A 19,735-nucleotide genomic window follows, 5' to 3' on the forward strand; every position below is an offset into this window, starting at 1 on the left:
CTCGCGCTGTACCTTGCAGTGCTACGCTGCCACGTTGCCCATGGCCGCCGTTCACCGATCCTTTTATGGCCCCGACCTGCCGTTGATGGTCTCTCGCAGGTCGGGGCCGCCACGCTGCCCATGGCCGCCACTCGCCGCTCCTTTTATGTGCAGGATTATACCTGGCATGCCCTACACATATCTCCAATGTACACAATGTGGCTGACTCGTAATGCCTCTAAAGTATACAAACAATTGCTTCCCACCACTACCTTCTCAGGGCAACTAGTAGCAAGGGGAAATAGCAGCGGCTCTGACCATCATTTTCCAATCCTCTCTCGCTACAGGTGGGGTGCCAGAGGACTGCTAATGTGGTACCTTTGTTTAAAAAGGGAGAAAAGGATAGACCGAATAATTACAGGCCAGTCAGCCTACCCTCGGTGGTGTGAAAATGATTGGACAAAAGTCTGAGGGACAGGATAAATCTTCATTTAGAAAGACACGGATTAGTCAAGGTCAGCATGGATTTGTTACGGAAAGGTCATGTCTGACTAACTTGAGTATTTTGAGCAGGTAATTATGAAGGTAGTGCGCACTTGATGTAATGTATATGGATTTTAAAAAGGCTTTTGATAAGGTCCCACATGGCAAACAGATCACAAAAGTAAAAGCCCATGGGATCCAGGACAAACTGGTAAGTTGGATCCAAAATTGGCTCAGAGGCGGGAAGCAAAGGGTAATGGTTAATGGGTGTTTTTGTGACTGGAAGGCTGTTTCCAGTAGGGTTCCGCAGGGCTCTGTAAAATCCCTTGATTTTAGTGGTATTATCAATGATTTAGATTTGAATTTAGGGGGTATGATTAAGAAGTTTGCAGATAATACTAAAATCGGCTGTGTGGTTGATAAAGAAGAAGAAAGCTGTAGAGTGCAGGAAGAGATCAATAAACTGGTCAAGTGGGCAAAACAGTGGCGAATGGAATTCAATTCGGAGAAGTGTGAGGTAATGTATTTGAGGAGGTCAAACAAGGCAAGGGAATACACATTAAATAAATGGTAGGACAATGAGAACAAAGGGACCTTGGAGTGCATGTCCACAGATCCCTGAAGGTAGCAGGTCCAGTAGATAAGGTGGTTAAGAATGCATATGGAACTTGCCTTTATTAGTTAAGGCGTAGAATACAAGAGCAGTGAGATTATACTTGAATTGTGTAAAACATTAGTTAGGCCACAGCTAGAGTACTGCGTGCAGTTCTGGTCACCACATTACAGGAAAGATGTGATTGCACTCGAGAGGATACAGAGAAGATTTACGAGGATGTTGCTGGGACTGGAGAATTTTAGCTATGAGGAAAGATTGGATAGACTGGGTTTGTTTTCTTTGGAACAGAGGAGGCTGAGGGAGACCTTATTGAGGTGTATAAAATTACGAAGGGCCTAGATAGAGTGGATAGGACAGATGCATTTCCCTTAGCAGAGGGGTAAACAACTGGGGTCATAGATTTAAAGTAATTGGTAGAAGGTTTAGAGGAGATTTGAGGGGAAATTTTTTCACCCAGTGGGTGGTGGGGATCTGAAGCTCACTGCATGAAAGGGTGGTAGAGGCAGAAACTCTCACCACAATTAAAAAGTACTTGGATGTGCACCTGAAGTGCCATAACCTACAGGACTATGGACCAAGAGCTGGAAAGTGGGATTAGGCTGGATAGCTTTTTGGCCAGTGCGGATACGATGGGCCGAAATGGCCTCCTTCCGTGCTGTAAATTTCTATGATTCTAGGTATGGACAATAAATGTGGCCTTGTGTGTATGACCCCACATACCAGAAGTAGTTTAAAAAATGCAATACAACTGTACATTTTTTAAAAAAACTTATTGGTGAACCTTTCTGTGGGGGAATGGAACACTGAACAATTTTGGAAGAAAAAAGGAAACAAAATGGAGGAAGGCAAGGGAGAAGACAAGGAAGAACTTGCATCTACATAGCATCTACCATGACCTCAGGATGTCCCAAAGTGTTCCCTAGCAATTAAGTACCTTTTGAAGTGTAGTTGTTGAAGTGGTAAAGTACAGTAAGTTGTCTAGATGGCAGCAGGAAATTACAAAGGGACAGAGACAAACTAAGTAAGTGACAAAACTATGCCACATGGAGTTCTATGTGTGAGGGAATCCACTTCGGATCCAAGAAAGACAAATCAGAATACTTTCTTAATAGTGAGAGACTAGGAGCCTTAAGATAGTGATGCTTCAGTTGTATAAAACCTGGATTTGACCCGGTTTGGACTATTGCGTTCAGTTTTGTGAACTAAACCGCAGAAAGCATATATTTGCGCAGGCTGGTGGATGGTGCAGATTCACTAGAACAATACCAGGGCTAAAGGATTAAATTATGAGAACAGGTTACATAAAATTGGATTGTACTCCCTTGAGTTTATACGGTTTACAGGTGATCGAATAGAGATTTTTTTAAAAATGATAAAGGGAAAATATAGGGTAGATACAGAGAAACTATTAGTGGGAGAATCCAAACAATGGCATATGATCTTACAATTAGAGATAGGGTATTTAGGAATGAGGTCAGGAAGTATTTTTTCCCACACAAAGGTTCGTAGAAATCTGGAATTATCTGCCCCAAAAGGCTTTGGTGCTGAGACAATTGGAGCTTTCAAGACTGAGATCCCTAAATTATTAGGTATGTATATCAAGGGAAATGGAGCAAAGGCAGGTAAATGGAGTTGAAGAACAGATCTACCATTATATAATTGAATGGTGGAATTTTGATTCACACGAACTGGAAATCAAAATACTGCCACCAAAAAAATACATCTGCAAGTCACTTGTCATATTCAAGTATAGTACGTCCTTTAATAAAGCATCTTGGCGTCTTAGTTACATTTTTTTTTAAATAATAAATTCTTCAATACCTTTGAGGATGGAGAGAATAAAAGGAGAGGAATTTCACCTAGATTGAACATCTGCATTCATTCAAATTGACTAAGCAGTTTAGACAACTGAAAAAAAAATTTGATTCATAGATGAAACCCAGTATCAACACTGACTTACATCCTAACCAAAACTACTAAGCAATTAATGCTAATTGTACAGAAATTTATGACCTACTTAGCACAGGAATAAAGGTTTCAACTTCATTCAATGGAATGGGTAGGGAGGGAAATGAGATATATGAATTAAGATTGATTTGGAAAAATTACATTAAACCAGGATTTTGTCCCTGCTGTACAACCAGTTTGTCTAAACCTCAATAATGGTTTTTAAAATGGGATTCAGGATGCCTGCAGTTTATTTAATTTGCAGTAAAGCTTCAAACAAAGAAGGGATGGATTAGTATAAATCACTGCATCAAATCAATGAAGCATCCCCACTACAGGTTGGACCTCCCTCGTCCGGCATGATTCTGGTGGCCAGGGCACATGCGCAGAACGAGGCCGACATCCACCCAGACTTTGGGGTCTGCCGACACTTGGCCCGCTGGGGGCTGCGCTGACACTCACTGGGGCCTGCCAGGGCACCGACCTCCGACCTTCCCTCCCCCCACCCCCCGGGCTGACCTCCCTTTATCCAGCAAAATCCCTTACTTGGCACAGGCCAGGTCCCGAGGGTGCCAGATAAGGAAGGTTCTTGGAACATTGCATCTGCAAAAATCTAAATCACCATTCTAGAGACTTGCACTATATACAGAAGGTTTCAGAAAAATGAACTTGAGCCTGAATCTTAATAGTTTGGTGGGTTGGGACCGGGGAGGGCGGGGAACATCAGATACCTCGTTGGGGGGCGGGGGGGGAAATGGGCGGAAATCGGAGGCCTCATGGGGGATGTCGCCTGATGCAGTGAGTGGGTTAGGCAGGAACGCTGAATCCAGGAGGTAGGTGTAAAGGCACTTAAGCTGCTAGATCCAGCAATCTTCACCTTCCATTAGCTGGCGGGTTTCATGAGGCCTGCAAAACCCAACCAGCTGCAGTTAAATTAAAAATGAAGGCTAAATCGGAGGCATGGCAGCCTCATTATAATATTTAATTGGGCGACTCACCTCCTGGGAAATGAGTGGCTGCCTGCCCTCGCCCCACCCCGTCCTGCCTCTGTTAAAACTGGAAGTGGGTGGCGGGTGGCAGGTTCTGGTCGGGATTCAGATTTTTAACACTTTAACTTCCCACGCGACCCCAACCCACCCGTTCTTTGAGGGTTAAAATCCCCCCCTTGAGGTCTCTCTGTATGAATACATGATGATTAATTGTGGTGAATCATAATATGTTTCAATTATAACTAAAAATTCACATTCCAGGTAAACAAGGCATCTGTAATGAATATGTCACTGTTTCCAAGCAGAAAGGCAATAATGAGAAATTCTGCCCAGTGATCGGTCAGTGCTGACCTTCCATGATGTGCTGAGCTGTCACCTGTTGTGCTTTTCCCCTTACAACTAATGAATTTTGAAATTGTTGTAACTGTAACAACAACTACTTGTATTTATATAGCACCTTTAACGTAGTAAAACATCCCAAGGTGCTTCACAGTACTGTTATAAGACAAAGCAAATAAATTTGATATCGAGCCACACAAGAAGAAATTACGGCAGATGACCAAAAGCTTGGACAAAGAGGTAGGTTTTAAGGAGTATCTTAAAGGAGGAAAGAGAGGTAGAGTGCCAGAGAGGTTTAGGGAGGGAATTCCAGAGTTTAGGGCCTAGCAAGCTGAAGGCACGGCCACCAATGGTTGAACAGTTATAATCAGGGATGCTCAAGAGGAGCGCAGACATCTCATGGGGTTGTGAGGCTGAGAGATGAGAGAGATAGGAAGGGATGAGGCCATGGAGGGATTTGTAAACAAGGATGAGAATTTTGAAACCAAGGCGTTGCTTAACCAGGAACCAATGTAGGTCAGCGAGCACAGGGGTAATGGTAGATCGGGACTTGGTGCGAATGAAGACACAGGCTGCCGAGTTTTGGACGATCTCAAGTTTACATAGGGTAGAATGTGGGAGGCCAGCCAGGAGTGTGTTGGAGTAGTCAAGTCTAGAGGTAACAAAGGCATGGATGAGGGTTTCAGCAGCAGATGAGGTGAGGCAGAGCCGGAGGCGGGCAATGTTACGGAGGTGGAAATAGGCCATTTTAGTTATGCCATGGATATGTGGTCCGAAGCTCATTTCAGGGTCAAATAGGACGCCAAGGTTGCGAACATAGATGGAGTCAATGGCTAGGGAAGGCAGTTTGTGGAGGGGACCAAAGACAATGGCATTGGTCTTCCCAATATTTAATTGAAGAAAATTTCTGCTCATCCAGTACCGGATGTCGGACAAGCAGTCTGACAATTTAAAAACCATGGAGGGTCGAGAGAAGTGGTGGAGAGGTAGAGCTGGGTGTTGTCAGCATACATGTGGAAACTGATTCAATGTTTTCGGATGATATCACCAAGGGATATCATATACATGAGCATATAAATGAGAAATAGGAGGTGGTCAAGGCTAGATCCTTGGGGGACACCAGAGGTAACAATGCAGGAGTGGGAAGAGAAGCCATTGCAGGAGATTTTCTGCCTATGATTAGATAGAGCCGTTTCGGTACTGTGGCAAGGGCAGAAACCAGATTGAAGGGATTCAAACATGGAGTTCCAGGAAAGATGGGCATGGATTTGGAGAGGAAAGGGCGGTTGGAGTTAGGGCAGTAGCTAGCAAGCTCAGTGGGGTCGGGGGTTGTTTTTTTTGAGAGGGATAAGGGACTAGGGCATCAAAGGTGGTGGTGAGGGTGTGGTTGAGCAGATCGGTGGCTACAGATATGTCATGGTGAAAGGAGGGCCAAAGGTTGGACAGTTGGACAGTTTGGAGTTGATAAGTGCAGTTGTAGGAGAGTTTGGAGAGTGTTTCTTCCAGGGGCGGATGCAGAAGGAAGGAAGGTTGGGTGGGGAAAGGGGGATGTGGGTGGACAGCGATACAAGGAAATGGTCAGAAATGGCCTTATCTGTAATTGACATGGTAGGAATAGCGAGGCCACGAGAGATGGCAAGGTCAAAGGGGCGGCTGTGAATATGGGTTGAGGAATTTATATGTACGGAGAGATTAAGGGAGGACAGGAAGGTAGTGAACTCAGAGGAGAGAGAGCATGATGAATTGAGATGGAGGTTCAAATCACCGAGGATGAGAAGTCATTTGGTGCAGAGGCTGAGGGAGGAAAGCAGTGAAGATATCTCAGTATAACATTTTTTATCATACTTGGGTGGTCATACAACTGTACAAAAAACCTTTGGATAACCTGAACCTGAAAATACCATGTTTCGACACTACGTAATTTTTAACAATGGAAATGAAGCTGTTTCAGTGGCAGAGCATTTGAGAAACAGTGATCACAATATTAGGTTTAAAGTAGTTATGAAAAAGGACTAGGAAAAATCATATTTGAAAATATTCAACTGGAGGAGCCCAAACTTCAGTGAGTTGAAAAGGAATCTGGCCCAGTGGGTCAATACAGTAAAGGAGCAATGGGAGTTCCTCAAAGGAGATAGTTTGGGTACAGACTAGACACATTCCCACGAGGGGGAAAGGAAGGGCATCAAAAGCTAGAGCTCTGTGGATGACTAAAAATAGAGAGATTAAAATGAAACAGAAAAAGGAAGCTTAGGATACATGTCAGGTTTGTAATTCAGTAGAGAACCAAGCTGAATGCAAAAAGTACAGAGGAGAACCAAGAAAAGAAATAAGAGGGCAAAGAGAGTGTATGAGAATAGAGTAGCAGTTAACATAAAAGCAAACACAAAGTCTTTTTATAAACACACAGATTAGTAAAAAGATAAGTCAAACGAAAGGTGGGGCCAATTAGGGACCAAAAATTAGATCGTCTTATGGAGGCAGAGATATTATTGAGTACTTTGCATCTGTCTTTACTAAAGAAGAGGATGTTGTCAATGTCACGGTAAAGGAGGAGGCAGTAGAGAAATTGGATAGGATAAAAATATATGAAGAGGAGGTACTTAAAAGGCTAGCAGGGCTCAAATAGAAAAGTCAGCCAGTCCAGATGGGATGCATCCTAGATTGCTGAGGGAAGCAAGGGTGGAAATTGCAGAGGCTCTAGCCACAATCTTCCAATCCTCTTTGGATATAGGAGTGGTGTTAGGGGACTGGAGGATTGCAAATGTTGCACTCATGATCACAAAAAGGGGAGAGGAATAAACCCTCCAATTCCATGCCAATCACCCTAACGTTGGTGGTGGGGAAGCTTTTAGGCATTAATCTGGGACAAAATTAATTGCCACTTGGAAAAATATGGGTTAATAAATGAAAGCCAACACAGATTTGTTAAAGGCAAATTGTGTTTGACTAACTTGACTGAGTTTTTTCATGAAGAAACAGACAGGATGGATGAGGGTAGTGCGGTTGATGATGTGTATATGGACTTTCGAAAGATGTTTTGATGAATAGACTGGTTAGCAAAATTGAAGCCCGGGGATTTGAGAGCAGGAGAATGAGACTAATTGGATTGCTCTTTCAAAAAGGCACGATGGGTTGAATGGCCCCCTTCTGTGCTGTATTGTTCTATGATTCTATGAAAAATGACCAACAATGGATGGACAATAATTTTCAATCTCCATCTAGGTCTGAACTAGAAAAGTTCATAATTTGATACATCTTTGGAAGTCTGATTTATATTAAATTATGCTCATCAATATTAACGGGAATTGTTGCCATTTTGGAGGAGGAGGTTCAACCATGAAAATACAACAAGCAGTGATTGACCCAGTTTGTAGAACCAGTTACTGGTTTTGGGCAAGTAAAGATGGGGCGGTTGCAAGACATGGTGGGCAGATGGATAAGAGGTCACAGGTGTGAGAGAGGGGGTCGCGGGAAGAAAGAAAGATCTGAACATTCAAACACTATTCTTTAGAATGTAATACCAATATTCTCAGCCAGGCTCAGATTCTTAATGTGGAGAGGAAGCAGAGAGTTAAAAGTTTCGGGTCGATGACCCTTCGTCATGATGAAGGGTCATCGACCCGAAACATTAACTCTGCTTCCTTTCCACTGATACTGCCTGACCTGCTGAGATTTCCAGCATTTCCTGTTTTTATTCCAGATTCCAGCATCTGTAGTATTTTGCTTTCATACCAGATTCTTAATGGCTCATTGAAATTGAAATATCAAACACAGCATTATTTTTTTCTTGGCAATATAACCTGCTTTTAAAATGTCTCATCCTCAGGGTTAACTTGAGACGCTTAATTTCATGCATGCTACCATTTTTTGTCACCAAGTCATATGCGCATGGTCACCTGAACAAAATTGAGAACTCGCCATTTTGAGACTTTAAAAAAAATAAATGTATTCGTTCACGGGATATGGGCGTTGCTGGCAAGGCCGGCGTTTATTGCCCATCCCTAATTGCCCTCGAGAAGGTGGTGGTGAGCCGCATTCTTGAACTGCTGCTATCCGTGTGGTGAAGGTAGTCCTCACAGTGCTGATTTTGTTGTAGCAATTTGGTACAACTGAGTGGCTTGCGAGGCCATTTCAGAGGGCTGTTAAGAGTCAACCACATTGCTGTGGGTCTCGAGTCACATATAGGCCCGACCGGGTAAGGACGGCAGATTTGCTTCCCTAAAGGACATTAGTGAACCAGTTGGGTTTTTCCGACAATCCAGTAGTTTCATGGTCATCATTACAGATACTAGCTTTTTAATTCCAGATTGCAAGTGTAGATCCACGTCTTAGTATTACTATCCCCATGGATAATTCCCCAACCAACATCATGGCATCATTGAACAGGAAAGAGAAAGAAAATAAGACAGGTAGATAAACACGTGTCGCAGCTCATGCCTGTCTCAGGCTTTGCCTTTTAAGTTGGGGGGGGGGCGGGGTGCAGGTGGGGAAGAAGAGGGGGACAGGTACAAATAATCTAAACTAAAATCAAAAAACTGTAGATGCGGGAAACCTGAAACAATAGAAAATACTGGAAATATTCATCAGATCAGACAGCAACAGAGGTTCACATTTTGGATGTGGACCCTTTGTCAAAAAACAAATGATCCATTTTGCATGAGGGAAGAAAAAAAGTAATTAAAAAAGAAATTGGTGACAAAGTGCACCCTTTTCTTAAATATTCAAAACCTCTGCTGGAATCCATGGCTATAAGAAGCCACAATGAAATAAGTTTAAGCAGACTCCGTACACCATATTAGACAGCTCGTATTAGAAGCTCTTAATAAAATAAAATGTGCAAATATTCACCCGGGAACTGGAGAGAATCAGAATGATTCCTATATGCAGCAACGTATGGGCAATTAAAATTGGACTATCCACTTCAAAATTACATTTTAGTTGAAAATTTACATCAGGAATTGGCATGCCATATTTGCATTTCACTGGATATGACCATGAATATATGGCTAATACCTGTAGTGTGTACCAGAAGGTAAGGGTTAAAGAGCTTGTAGTTTCATTCACTGGGTAGTGGCCTGGAATTCCTGTGCAAAACATGATCATATTGACAAGTGCTAGAAATGTCTGCCAGTGCTCCACTTGCTCCAACAAGGCTCTGTAAAGGAGACAAACAAACATAAGTCAAGAAAGTTTCCAATGGATATATAGTTACACCATAATCCAAGAGAATAAAAAAGTATAGGTAATTCTGAGAATGTGGAAGTTTTACCAGCAATATTTATTCTTTTAAAACTGCCATTTTAATATTACTACGGTGTTGTTGCTCATGGGTGGTCTAGGCCCAGCTGCAACCCAACTGGTCATCAATATAATATAATACAGGTGCAACGTCCTGAATCCGGAACTCCGAAAACCGGAATTGTCCGAAAACCGGACATTTTGTGCATCCCAGATGGAGTCATTCGAAATCCGGAATTATTGCCCGAAAACCGGACATTTTTGAGGCGGCCAAAAGTGGGGTGGGTTCAGTTTGGTAGGAGGAATAAGGTGGTTACTTACTGGCAAAAAGCACAGCGCTGAGGGGCCGCAGGTGGTGAGAAGCGGCGTGAATTGGCAAGCAGAGAGGTCTGAAATCTGGCAAAACCCAAAATCCAGCATGGATTTAGTCAAGGATTCCGGATTTCAGACAAGAAAATCAAAAGTCTGAAATACGGAATCGTCGCCTGAATCCGTGCCGGATTTGGGGTTTTGCAGGATTTCGGACTTCACCGCTCAAAACCCGGCACGGATTTAGTCTAGGATTCCGGATTTCAGACGTTGTACCTGTATAGCAAATTTACTGAAGCAATACATCAAATTGACGAGAAAATATTATACACTTTACCGCTACAGGGATTTACAGGAAATACTTGAAATTAAATTACTTTACTTAGCGATTTATTTTTCCTCATCATCATAGGCAGTCCCTCGGAATCGAGGAAGACTTGCTTCCACTCTAAAAATGAGCTCTTAGGTGACTGAACAGTCCAATAAGAGAGCCACAGTCCCCGTCACAGGTGGGGCAGATTGTCGTTGGGGGAAAAAGGGTCGGTGGGACAGGTTTGCCGCACGCTCTTTCTGCTGCCTGCGCTTGATTTCTGCATGATCTCGCCGATGAGACTCGAGGTGCTCAGTGCCCTCCCAGATGCACCACTTCTACTTAGGGCGGTCTTTGGCCAGGGACTCCCAGGTGTCGGTGGGGATGCATAGGGGGTGCATTTCTCTACCTAAAACCTTAATCCCACAAATTTGGACCTACCTCAGGTGCGAACCTTCCCTCTGAACCCCCACCCATCGGTGACAACCGGACTATCCTCCAACTAGCGGCGACCGAGCCTCCTGCAGCGGTGACCTGGACCTCTTCCCTCCTTCGGCGACCTCCTCCTTGGATGTGGCTGACTCAGCTGCCCCACCCGATCCCCGACGACGCTTCAGCCATTTAGACCTTAAGCTCTGGAATTCCCTCCCTAAAATTCTCCATCCTCTCTTCTCCTTAAAATCCACCTCTTTGACCAAGCTTTTAGTTACCCCGAATATTTCTATTTGGCTTGGCATCAATTTTTGTCAAATTACACTTCTGAGAAGCACTTTGGGAGGTTTTTCCTAAAGGTGCTATATAATTACTGGCTACTGCTCATATTTTGTTCAACAAAGCTCACAGTGGAATTATAATGAAGTGATCCAAGAAGGGGGCAATTAATTTGATAAATTATTGCTCTATTATTCGAATGACCATTACTTTACTGGTCTAGGTCCCAACACATTTCCTGTATTTAATGGTACAGCTTCTTCATATTCCACATCGTATTTTCTCCAGTCTAACAGCGATCGGCCTCCTCCTCATCAGCGATGACGGCTGGGCCTCTCCTCCTTCATTTTACCTTCTATTCTCCAGTTGGTTACATAGATATAAGGATATTGTTGCCATTCCCTACTGCCTCCACAGTGGATTTGAAGTTCTTGCTGAAATGGTTACTAACATGATGCTTCACCAGAGAAATTCCTCCTCCAACAATCAGCAACTTGACCAGGTAGGTTGCCATTTGCCTTACCTCTGACCTGATTAACTTAAGTTATTTAAGTTTATTCAGTTAGCTCATAATGGCTTAAATTGTGTAAGATACTGAGAAAAAAGTTGCTCATGCTTTGCTGTTTGTAAGCGTGAAACCACACCACTCTCGTTATACATTTCATATAGATTTAAATGAGACACAGCCAGAAGTTGCATAAAATCTTCAACTCTGGTCTCTTTTATATTGCCCACTCACTTCACCCCACCATTTGTGGCTGTTCCTTCAGCCATTTAGACCTTAAGCTCTGGAATTCCCTCCCTAAAATTCTCCATCCTCTCTTCTCCTTAAAATCCACCTCTTTGACCAAGTTTTTAGTTACCCCGAATATTTCTATTTAGCTTGGCATCAATTTTTGTCAAATTACACTTCTGAGAAGCACTTTGGGAGGTTTTTCCTAAAGGTGCTATATAATTGCTGGCTACTGCTCATATTTTGTTCAACAAAGCTCACAGTGGAATTATAATGAAGTGATCCAAGAAGGGGGCAATTAATTTGATAAATTATTGCTCTATTATTCGAATGACCATTACTTTACTGGTCTAGGTCCCAACACATTTCCTGTATTTAATGGTACAGCTTCTTCATATTCCACATCGTATTTTCTACTCGCAAAATTTCCAATGGTAGGAATGCACACCAAAACTCAAATGTTCCTGCTTGTTTACACATCACATTTGATGATCTTGTTTCTCACTTCAACCACAATTGCTCATTAAGGCTCAACTCTCCTTCAAGTTATCATCACATACGAGATCAAGCAGCACAGAAAGGGAGAACATAATACAATTTAATATGTTCCATTTAAATATTTCAAAACAGATCAGATCTTTTGTTCTATAAGAGCTACATCTTATGGGTTTCATTTTTGTTTTTAATGGTTATCTAGAAGGTGTGCTGGGAGTATTGTGACAATTAGTGAAACATGATTGAAGTGAAAGGTAAATAAAAGTATTGCTAGCTGAACCTGGAGTGATTTTCTCCAAGAGCCACAGCGATTCTGCAGATACCATGTGATGTCTCCATGTCTCCATTTTGAACAGCTTGTCTCAGCTGCTCCTGCAACTGCAGGACCTGAGGGATCAGCTTCAGTAACGTGTTTACATATCTGTAGGTACCCAAAAAGAATCGAAGAGTTAAAACCAAGCAAAAGAAAAAGCATAATATATTACCATCTTTTACAATTTTAAAACAACAGATACTAACAGATTTTAATTCCAAATATTTTGTAGAACTATGAGTCAAACAGCTAAATGAGAATACACAGGTTTTGTCTTTTTAAAAAAAACTGCTTTCCTCCAAAGCCTGCTGCAAGTTGGACATTTTATTTCCACCACCCTCAGCTTTTGTGTGTTCATCCTCTTGCAGCTCCCCCCTTCTCATCATTCCCCAGCTGAGAAAACAAGAGGACAATCTGCTCTCAGGCCTCTATCTATGTTACTTTGGAGATAGCAGCCAGAACAGGAACATCCAAGCTCGTTGTCTTTGTGGGATGGGTGTATGCCATGGGCCACACACATTAATGTGTAAATCAATTTTCATATTAGGCTGCATATATAATTAAGCTGCCGATACAAAGTTTGATGTTTCTCTTCAGGATTTATCCACCAATGAGGCACCAGTCCTTTGCAAACCTCTAGCTACAAAAATAGGACAAACCAGTAAAGTAAAAAATACAAGCCAAGGGCAAGGATGAATGTCTTTTTTACCATCTGAGAGCCTAACTGAGCTCGGAAACTCGTATTGTGGGAGAAATCGGTCACCAATCTCCAATCTTCTTTTCCTCTCCAAAGACCTTGAACGGGTTGTCACCTTCCAAATTCATGCCCATCTTTCCGGGAATTCCATGTTTGAATCCCTTCAATCTGGTCTCCGCCCCTGCCACAGTACCGAAATGGCTCTCAAGTCACAAATGGCATCCTTTGTGACAGTGACAAAGGAAAACTATCTCTCCTCGTCCTTCTCAACCTGTCTGCAGCCTTTGACACGGTTGACCACTCCATCCTCCTCCATTGCCTCTCCACCATCATCCAGCTAGGTGGGACAGCACTCGTTAGGTTCCATTCTGATCTATCTAATCGTAGCCAGAAAATCTCCTGCAATGGCTTCTCTTCCCAATCCCGCATCGTTACCTCTGGTGTCGCCCAAGGTATCCTTAGCCCCCTCCTATTTCTCATCTATATGCTGCCCCTTGGCAACATCATCCGGAAACACGCGTCAGTTTCCACATGTACGCTGATGACACCCAGCTCTACCTCTCCACCACTTCTCTCGACCCCTCCACGATCTCTAAATTGTCAGATTGCTTGTCCAACATCAGTACTGGATGAGCAGAAATATTTTCTAATTAAATATTCGGAAGAACAAAGCCATTGCCTTTGATTCCCCGGCACAAAATGCGTTCCCTAGCCACCGACTCCATCTCTCTCCCTAGCATCTGTCAGAGGCTGAACCAGACTGTTTGCAACCTAGGTGTGATATTTGACCCTGAAATGAGCTTCCGACCACATATCCGTGGCATAACTAAAATGGCCTATTTCCACCTCTAACATCGCCTGTCCCCGCCCTTGCCTCAGCTCATCTGCTACTGAAACCCTCATCCATGCCTTTGTTACCTCTCCAAAGCACTCCTGGCTGGCCTCCCACATTCTATCCTGCGGAAACTTGAGGTCATCCAAAACTTGGCAGCCCATGACCTAACTCGCACCAAGTCCCATTCACCCATCACTGACCTACACTGGCTCCTGGTTAAGCAATGCCTCAGTTTCAAAAACCATCATCCTTGTTTGCAAATCCCTCCATGGCCTCGCCCCTCCATATCACTAATCTCCTTCAGCCTCACAACCCTCCCCGCCCCCTACCCACCTGGCCGAGATATCTGCGCTCCTCAAATTCTGCCCTCTTGAGCATCCCTGATTATAACTGCTCAACCATTGGTGGCCGTGCCTTGAGCTGCCTGGGCCCCAAGCTCTGGAACTCCCTCACTAAACCTCTCTACCTTCCTTTCCTCCTTTAAGACGCTCCTTAAAACCTACCTCTTTGACTAAGCTTTTGGTCATCTGCCGTAATTTCTTCTATGTGGCTCGATGTCAAATTTATTTATTTTTTGTCGTAACACTCTTGTGAAGCGTCTTGGGACATTTTATTACATTAAGGGCACTATATAAATACAAGCTGTCGTTGTTTTGTGCATCTCCCCTGTCCTTCACCCCACTTCTGGCTGCTACGCCTTCAGCCATCTAGGTCCCTCACTGTAGAATTTCCTCTGCAAGCATTTAATTTCTGTTCTATAGTTTAATGACAACACTTTTGCATGAATTTCCACTCCCTTCCCCCCCCAGTTCAGTTTAAGTCTGAACCAGGACAGTTAACTGAAAGATTATAATTTTTTTGCACTGCTCATTAGACCGCTTCTTGCGCAGTACCCACGCCCTTACACAAACACTGCCTGAAAGGACGTCAAAGAACTACAGACTGAAATAAAATACACCATAGCTCCCTTATGCACCTGTGAGTGAACGTATTGTATGGCGGTACTGAGCAGTATAGACTGGAACAGTGCCAGTTCTGATTCTTGGTCAAAGTTGAGTTAGTTGCCATTTACCAGGATCACAACAGGTGGAAGTAGAGCTGGTACGGCAATGTTCCTCTGTGCCCATGGTATTTGTGGTTGCACAGGAAGGGCCAACCTTCCAGTGTTAACAGCCAGTGTTATTATTGAACGTGATCTACAAAACCCCGCTGGAAATGCATACTGGATTGGATCCTTGCCTTCAGATCCTTTGAATAACTCACTAACACTCATTTGTCCAAGCTAGTCAAATTCTCCCAAAAGCAAGAGGCTCTGCCATATCTGCAACCACATTTGCAAAGGTTAGTTACTTCTTAAGAACATAAGTGCACAAAAAGTAGGAGCAGGAGTAGGCCATTTGGCCCTCAAGCTTGCTCTGTCATTTAATAAGATCATGGCTAATCTGATCTTGGGCTCAGCTTCACTCCCTTCTCGTTCAAAATCTGTTTTATCTCCACCTTAAATATGATCAATGACCCAGCCACCACAGCTCTCTGGGGCCGAGAATTCCACAGATTTACGGTCCTCAGAATAAATTCGTCCGCATCTCAGTTCTAAATGGGCGACCCCTTATTCTGAAACTATTCCCACTAGTTCTAGATTCCCCCACGAGTGGAAACATCCTCTCTGTATCTACCTTGTCGAGCCCCCTCAGTATCTTATATGTTTCAATAAGATCACCTCTCATTCTGCTAAACTCTAATGCGTATAAGCTCAGCCTTTCTTCATAAGTCAATCCCTTCATCTCAGGAATCAACCTAGTGAACCTTCTCTGAACTGCCTCCACAATGCAAGTATAACCCTCCTTAAATGAGACCAAAACTGTACACAGTACTCTAGGTATGGTCTCACCAATATCCTGTACAGTTGGAGCAGGAATCCCTGCTTTTATACTCCATCTCCCTTGCAATGAAGGCCAGCATTCCATTTGCCTTCCTGATTACTTGCTGTACCTGCATACTAACTTTTTGTGCTTCACTCTAGTGTTGGGCAACTCTAGGACCCCAAGTTAGCAATATTATAACTGGAGCTGAATTTTGAGAGAGCATCCTCAAGACTTCTCCATCAACTTTTGAAATGACAATATGGGGTTTGCCAAAAAAAGTGTTTATTTCTAAGAAAGATAAAGATACGTTTCTTAGTGGAGTTGGAAATCCCACTGTGTGGAGGATTGCCATCCAGAAACAAAACTGATTGACAATCAAAGCTTGGAATCTACCAATTAGCCTTAATGATACCAATCCAAATGAAGAAGTCTTTTCTCAAGAGAAATTTCAGATTACATTAGCGGCATCCTTGAACAAATTGAGCCTTGAAGGATTTGATTTTCAAGCCTTACACATTAAATGCAAAATCAGAAGAGATTGACCCAAAATTTTAGTCAGAACATACAACTTTAAAAAAAAATTAAGCTCAATTCTTTAAAATTATGGACTGATCCAGACTGAAGAAACAGAGCAATACAAGGTTGGGCTAAAGTACAGCTTATTCCTTCAAGATCCGGTGATGGAAAAGCTGAACACCAAAAAGGTCATTAAGGTATTTAACTGACAAAAGCTGCAAGAAACATAGAAAATAGGTGCAGGAGTAGGCCATTCGGCCCTTCGAGCCTGCACAACCATTCAATAAGATCATGGCTAATCATCACCTCAGTACCCCTTTCCTGCTTTCTCTCCATACCCCTTGATCCCTTTAGCCGCAAGAGCCATATCCAACTCCCTCTTGAATATATCCAACGAATATATCAACAACTCTCTGCGGTAGAGAATTCCACAGATTAACAACTCTCTGAGTGAAGAAGTTTCTCCTCATCTCGGTCCTAAATGGCTTACCCCTTATCCTCAGACTGTGTCCCCTGATTCTGGACTTCCCCAACATCGGGAACATTCTTCCTGCATCGAACCTGTCCAGTCCCATCAGTATTTTGTGTGTTTCTATGACATCCCCCCTCATTCTCTCATTCTTCTAAGCTCCAGTGAATACAGGCCCAGTCGATCCAGTCTCTCCTCATATGTCAGTCCTGCCATCCCAGGAATCAGTCTGGTGAACCTTCTCTGCACTCCCTCAATAGCAAGAACGTCCTTCCTCAGATTAGGAGACCAAAACTGAACACAATATTCCAGGTGAGGCCTCACCAAGGCCCTGTACAGATGCATTAAGACCACCCTGTTCCTATACTCAAATCCCCTAGCTATGAAGGCCAACATGCCATTTGCCTTCTTCACCGCCTGCTGTACCTGCATGCCAACTTTCAATGACTGATGTACCATGACACCCAGGTCTCATTGTACCTCCCCTTTTCCTAATCTGCCGCCATTCAGATAATATTCTGCTTTTGTGTTTTTGCCACCAAAGTGGAAAACCTCACATTTATCCACATTATACTGCATCTGCCATGCATTTGCCCACTCATCTAACCTGTCCAAGTCACCCTGCAGCCTCTTAGCGTCCTCCTCGCAGCTCACACCGCCACCCAGCTGAATGTCATCTGCAAACTTGGAGATATTACACTCAATTCCTTCATCTAAATCATTAATGTATATTGTAAATAGCTGGGGTCCCAGCACTGAGCCCTGCGGCACCCCACGAGTCACTGCCTGCCATTCTAAAAAGGACCCGTTTATCCTGACTCTCTGCTTCCCGTCTGCCAACCAGTTCTCTATCCACATCCCCAATACCGTGTGCTTTAATTTTGCACACCAATCTCTTGTGTGGGACCCTTTCAAAAGCCTTTTGAAAGTCCAAATACACCGCATCCACTGGTTCTCCCTTGTCCACTCTACTAGTTACATCTTCAAAAAATTCTAAAAGATGTGTCAAGCATGATTTCCCCTTCATAAATCCATGCTGATTTGGACTAATCCTGTCACTGCTTTCCAAATGCGCTGCTATTTCATCTTTAATGATTGATTCCAACATTTTCCCCACGACTGATGTCAGGCTAACCGGTCTATAATTACCCGTTTTCTCTCTCCCTCCTTTTTTAAAAAGTGGTGTTACATTAGCTACCCTCCAGTCCATAGGGACTGATCCAGAGTCGATAGACTGTTGGAAAATAATCACCAATGCATCCACTATTTCTAGAGCCACTTCCTTAAGTACTCTGGGATGCAGACTATCAGGCCCCGGGGATTTATCGGCCTTCAATCCCATCAATTTCCCTAACACAATTTCCTGACTAATAAGGATTTCCTTCAGTTCCTCCTTCTCACTGTCCCCTAATATTTCCGGAAGGTTATTTGTGTCTTCCTTCGTGAAGACAGAACCAAAGTATTTGTTTAATTGGTCTGCCATTTCTTTGTTCCCCATTATAAATTCACCTGATTCTGACTGCAAGGACCTACGTTTATCCTCACTAATCTTTTTCTCTTCGCATATCTATAGAAGCTTTTGCAGTCAGTTTTTATGTTCCCAGCAAGCTTCCTCTCATACTCCATTTTCCCCCTCCTAATTAAATCCTTTGTCCTCCTCTGCTGAATTCTAAATTTCCCCCAGTCCTCAGGTTTGCTGCTTTTTCTGGCCAATTTATATGCCTCTTCCTTGGATTTAACACTATCCTTAATTTTCCTTGTTAGCCACGGTTGAGCCACCTTCCCCATTTTATTTTTACTCCAGACCGGGATGTACAATTGTTGAACTTCATCCATGTGATCTTTAAATGTTTGCAATTGCCTATCCACCGTCAACCCTTTAAGTATCATTCGCCAGTCTATTCTAGCCAATTCACGTCTCATACCATCGAAGTTACATAAAAACATAAGAATTAGGAACAGGAGTAGGCCATCTAGCCCCTCAAGCCTGCCCCGCCATTCAATAAGATCATGGCTGATTTGGTCGTGGACTCAGCTCCACTTACCCGCCCTCTCCCCGTAACCCTTAATTCCCTTATTGCTTAAAAATCTATCTTTGACTTGAAAACATTCAATGAGCCAGCCTCAACTGCTTCCTTGGGCAGAGAATTCCACAGATTTACAACCCTCTGGGAGAAGAAATTCCCTCTCAACTCGGTTTTAAATTGGCTCCTCCGTATTTTGAGGCTGTGCCCCCTAGTTCTAGTCTCCCCCACCAATGGAAACAACCTCTCTGCCTCTATCTTGTCTATCCCTTTCATGATTTTAAATGTTTCTATAAGATCACCCCTCATCCTTCTGAACTCCAAGGAGTAAAGACCCAGTCTACTCAATCTATCATCATAAGTTAACCCCCTCATTTCTCGAATCAGCCTAGTGAATCGTCTCTGTACCCCTTCCAAAGCTAGTATATCCTTCCTTAAGTAAGGTGACCAAAACTGCACGCAGTACTCCAGGTGCGGCCTTACCAATACCTTATACAGTTGCAACACCTCCCTGCTTTTGTACTCCATCCCTTTCGCAATGAAGGCCAACATTCCATTTGCCTTCCTGATTACCTGCTGCACCTGCAAACTAACCTTTTGGGATTCATGCACAAGGAGGGGGCACTTGGAAAAAAAAAATTTGATTCTATGCCGCCAAAAAAAAAAGGGCATTGTAAATGTTGGTGTTTCCCCCAGATCGGGGGGCACGGTTTAATGTTTTTCTGTTTACTCCTAAAAGAGTTTCATGCACAAGGACCCACAGGTCCCTCTGCACCACAGCATGTTGTAATTTCTCCCCATTCAAATAATATTCCCTTTTACTGTTTTTTTCCCCCCAAGGTGGATGACCTCACACTTTCCTACATT

At 43.2% G+C, this 19,735-nt stretch overlaps 1 protein-coding gene across 3 annotated transcripts in view; it reads right to left on the minus strand.

Moving 5' to 3' along the window:
* ipo13b (importin 13b) overlaps window positions 1–19,735 on the minus strand; it is a 224,448-nt gene that overhangs the window by 123,845 nt on the left and 80,868 nt on the right. For all 3 annotated transcript variants that reach the window (XM_070886848.1, XM_070886849.1, XM_070886847.1), the window contains 2 exons: window positions 12,430–12,570; window positions 9,367–9,508 (listed from right to left, as the gene is read on the minus strand). In XM_070886848.1, coding sequence (XP_070742949.1) covers window positions 9,367–9,508; window positions 12,430–12,570 — 283 coding nt within the window. The remainder of the gene's footprint in view (window positions 1–9,366; window positions 9,509–12,429; window positions 12,571–19,735) is intronic.

The sequence above is a fragment of the Pristiophorus japonicus genome, chromosome 8, assembly GCF_044704955.1.
Source record: "Pristiophorus japonicus isolate sPriJap1 chromosome 8, sPriJap1.hap1, whole genome shotgun sequence".
NCBI lineage: Eukaryota > Metazoa > Chordata > Chondrichthyes > Pristiophoridae > Pristiophorus > Pristiophorus japonicus.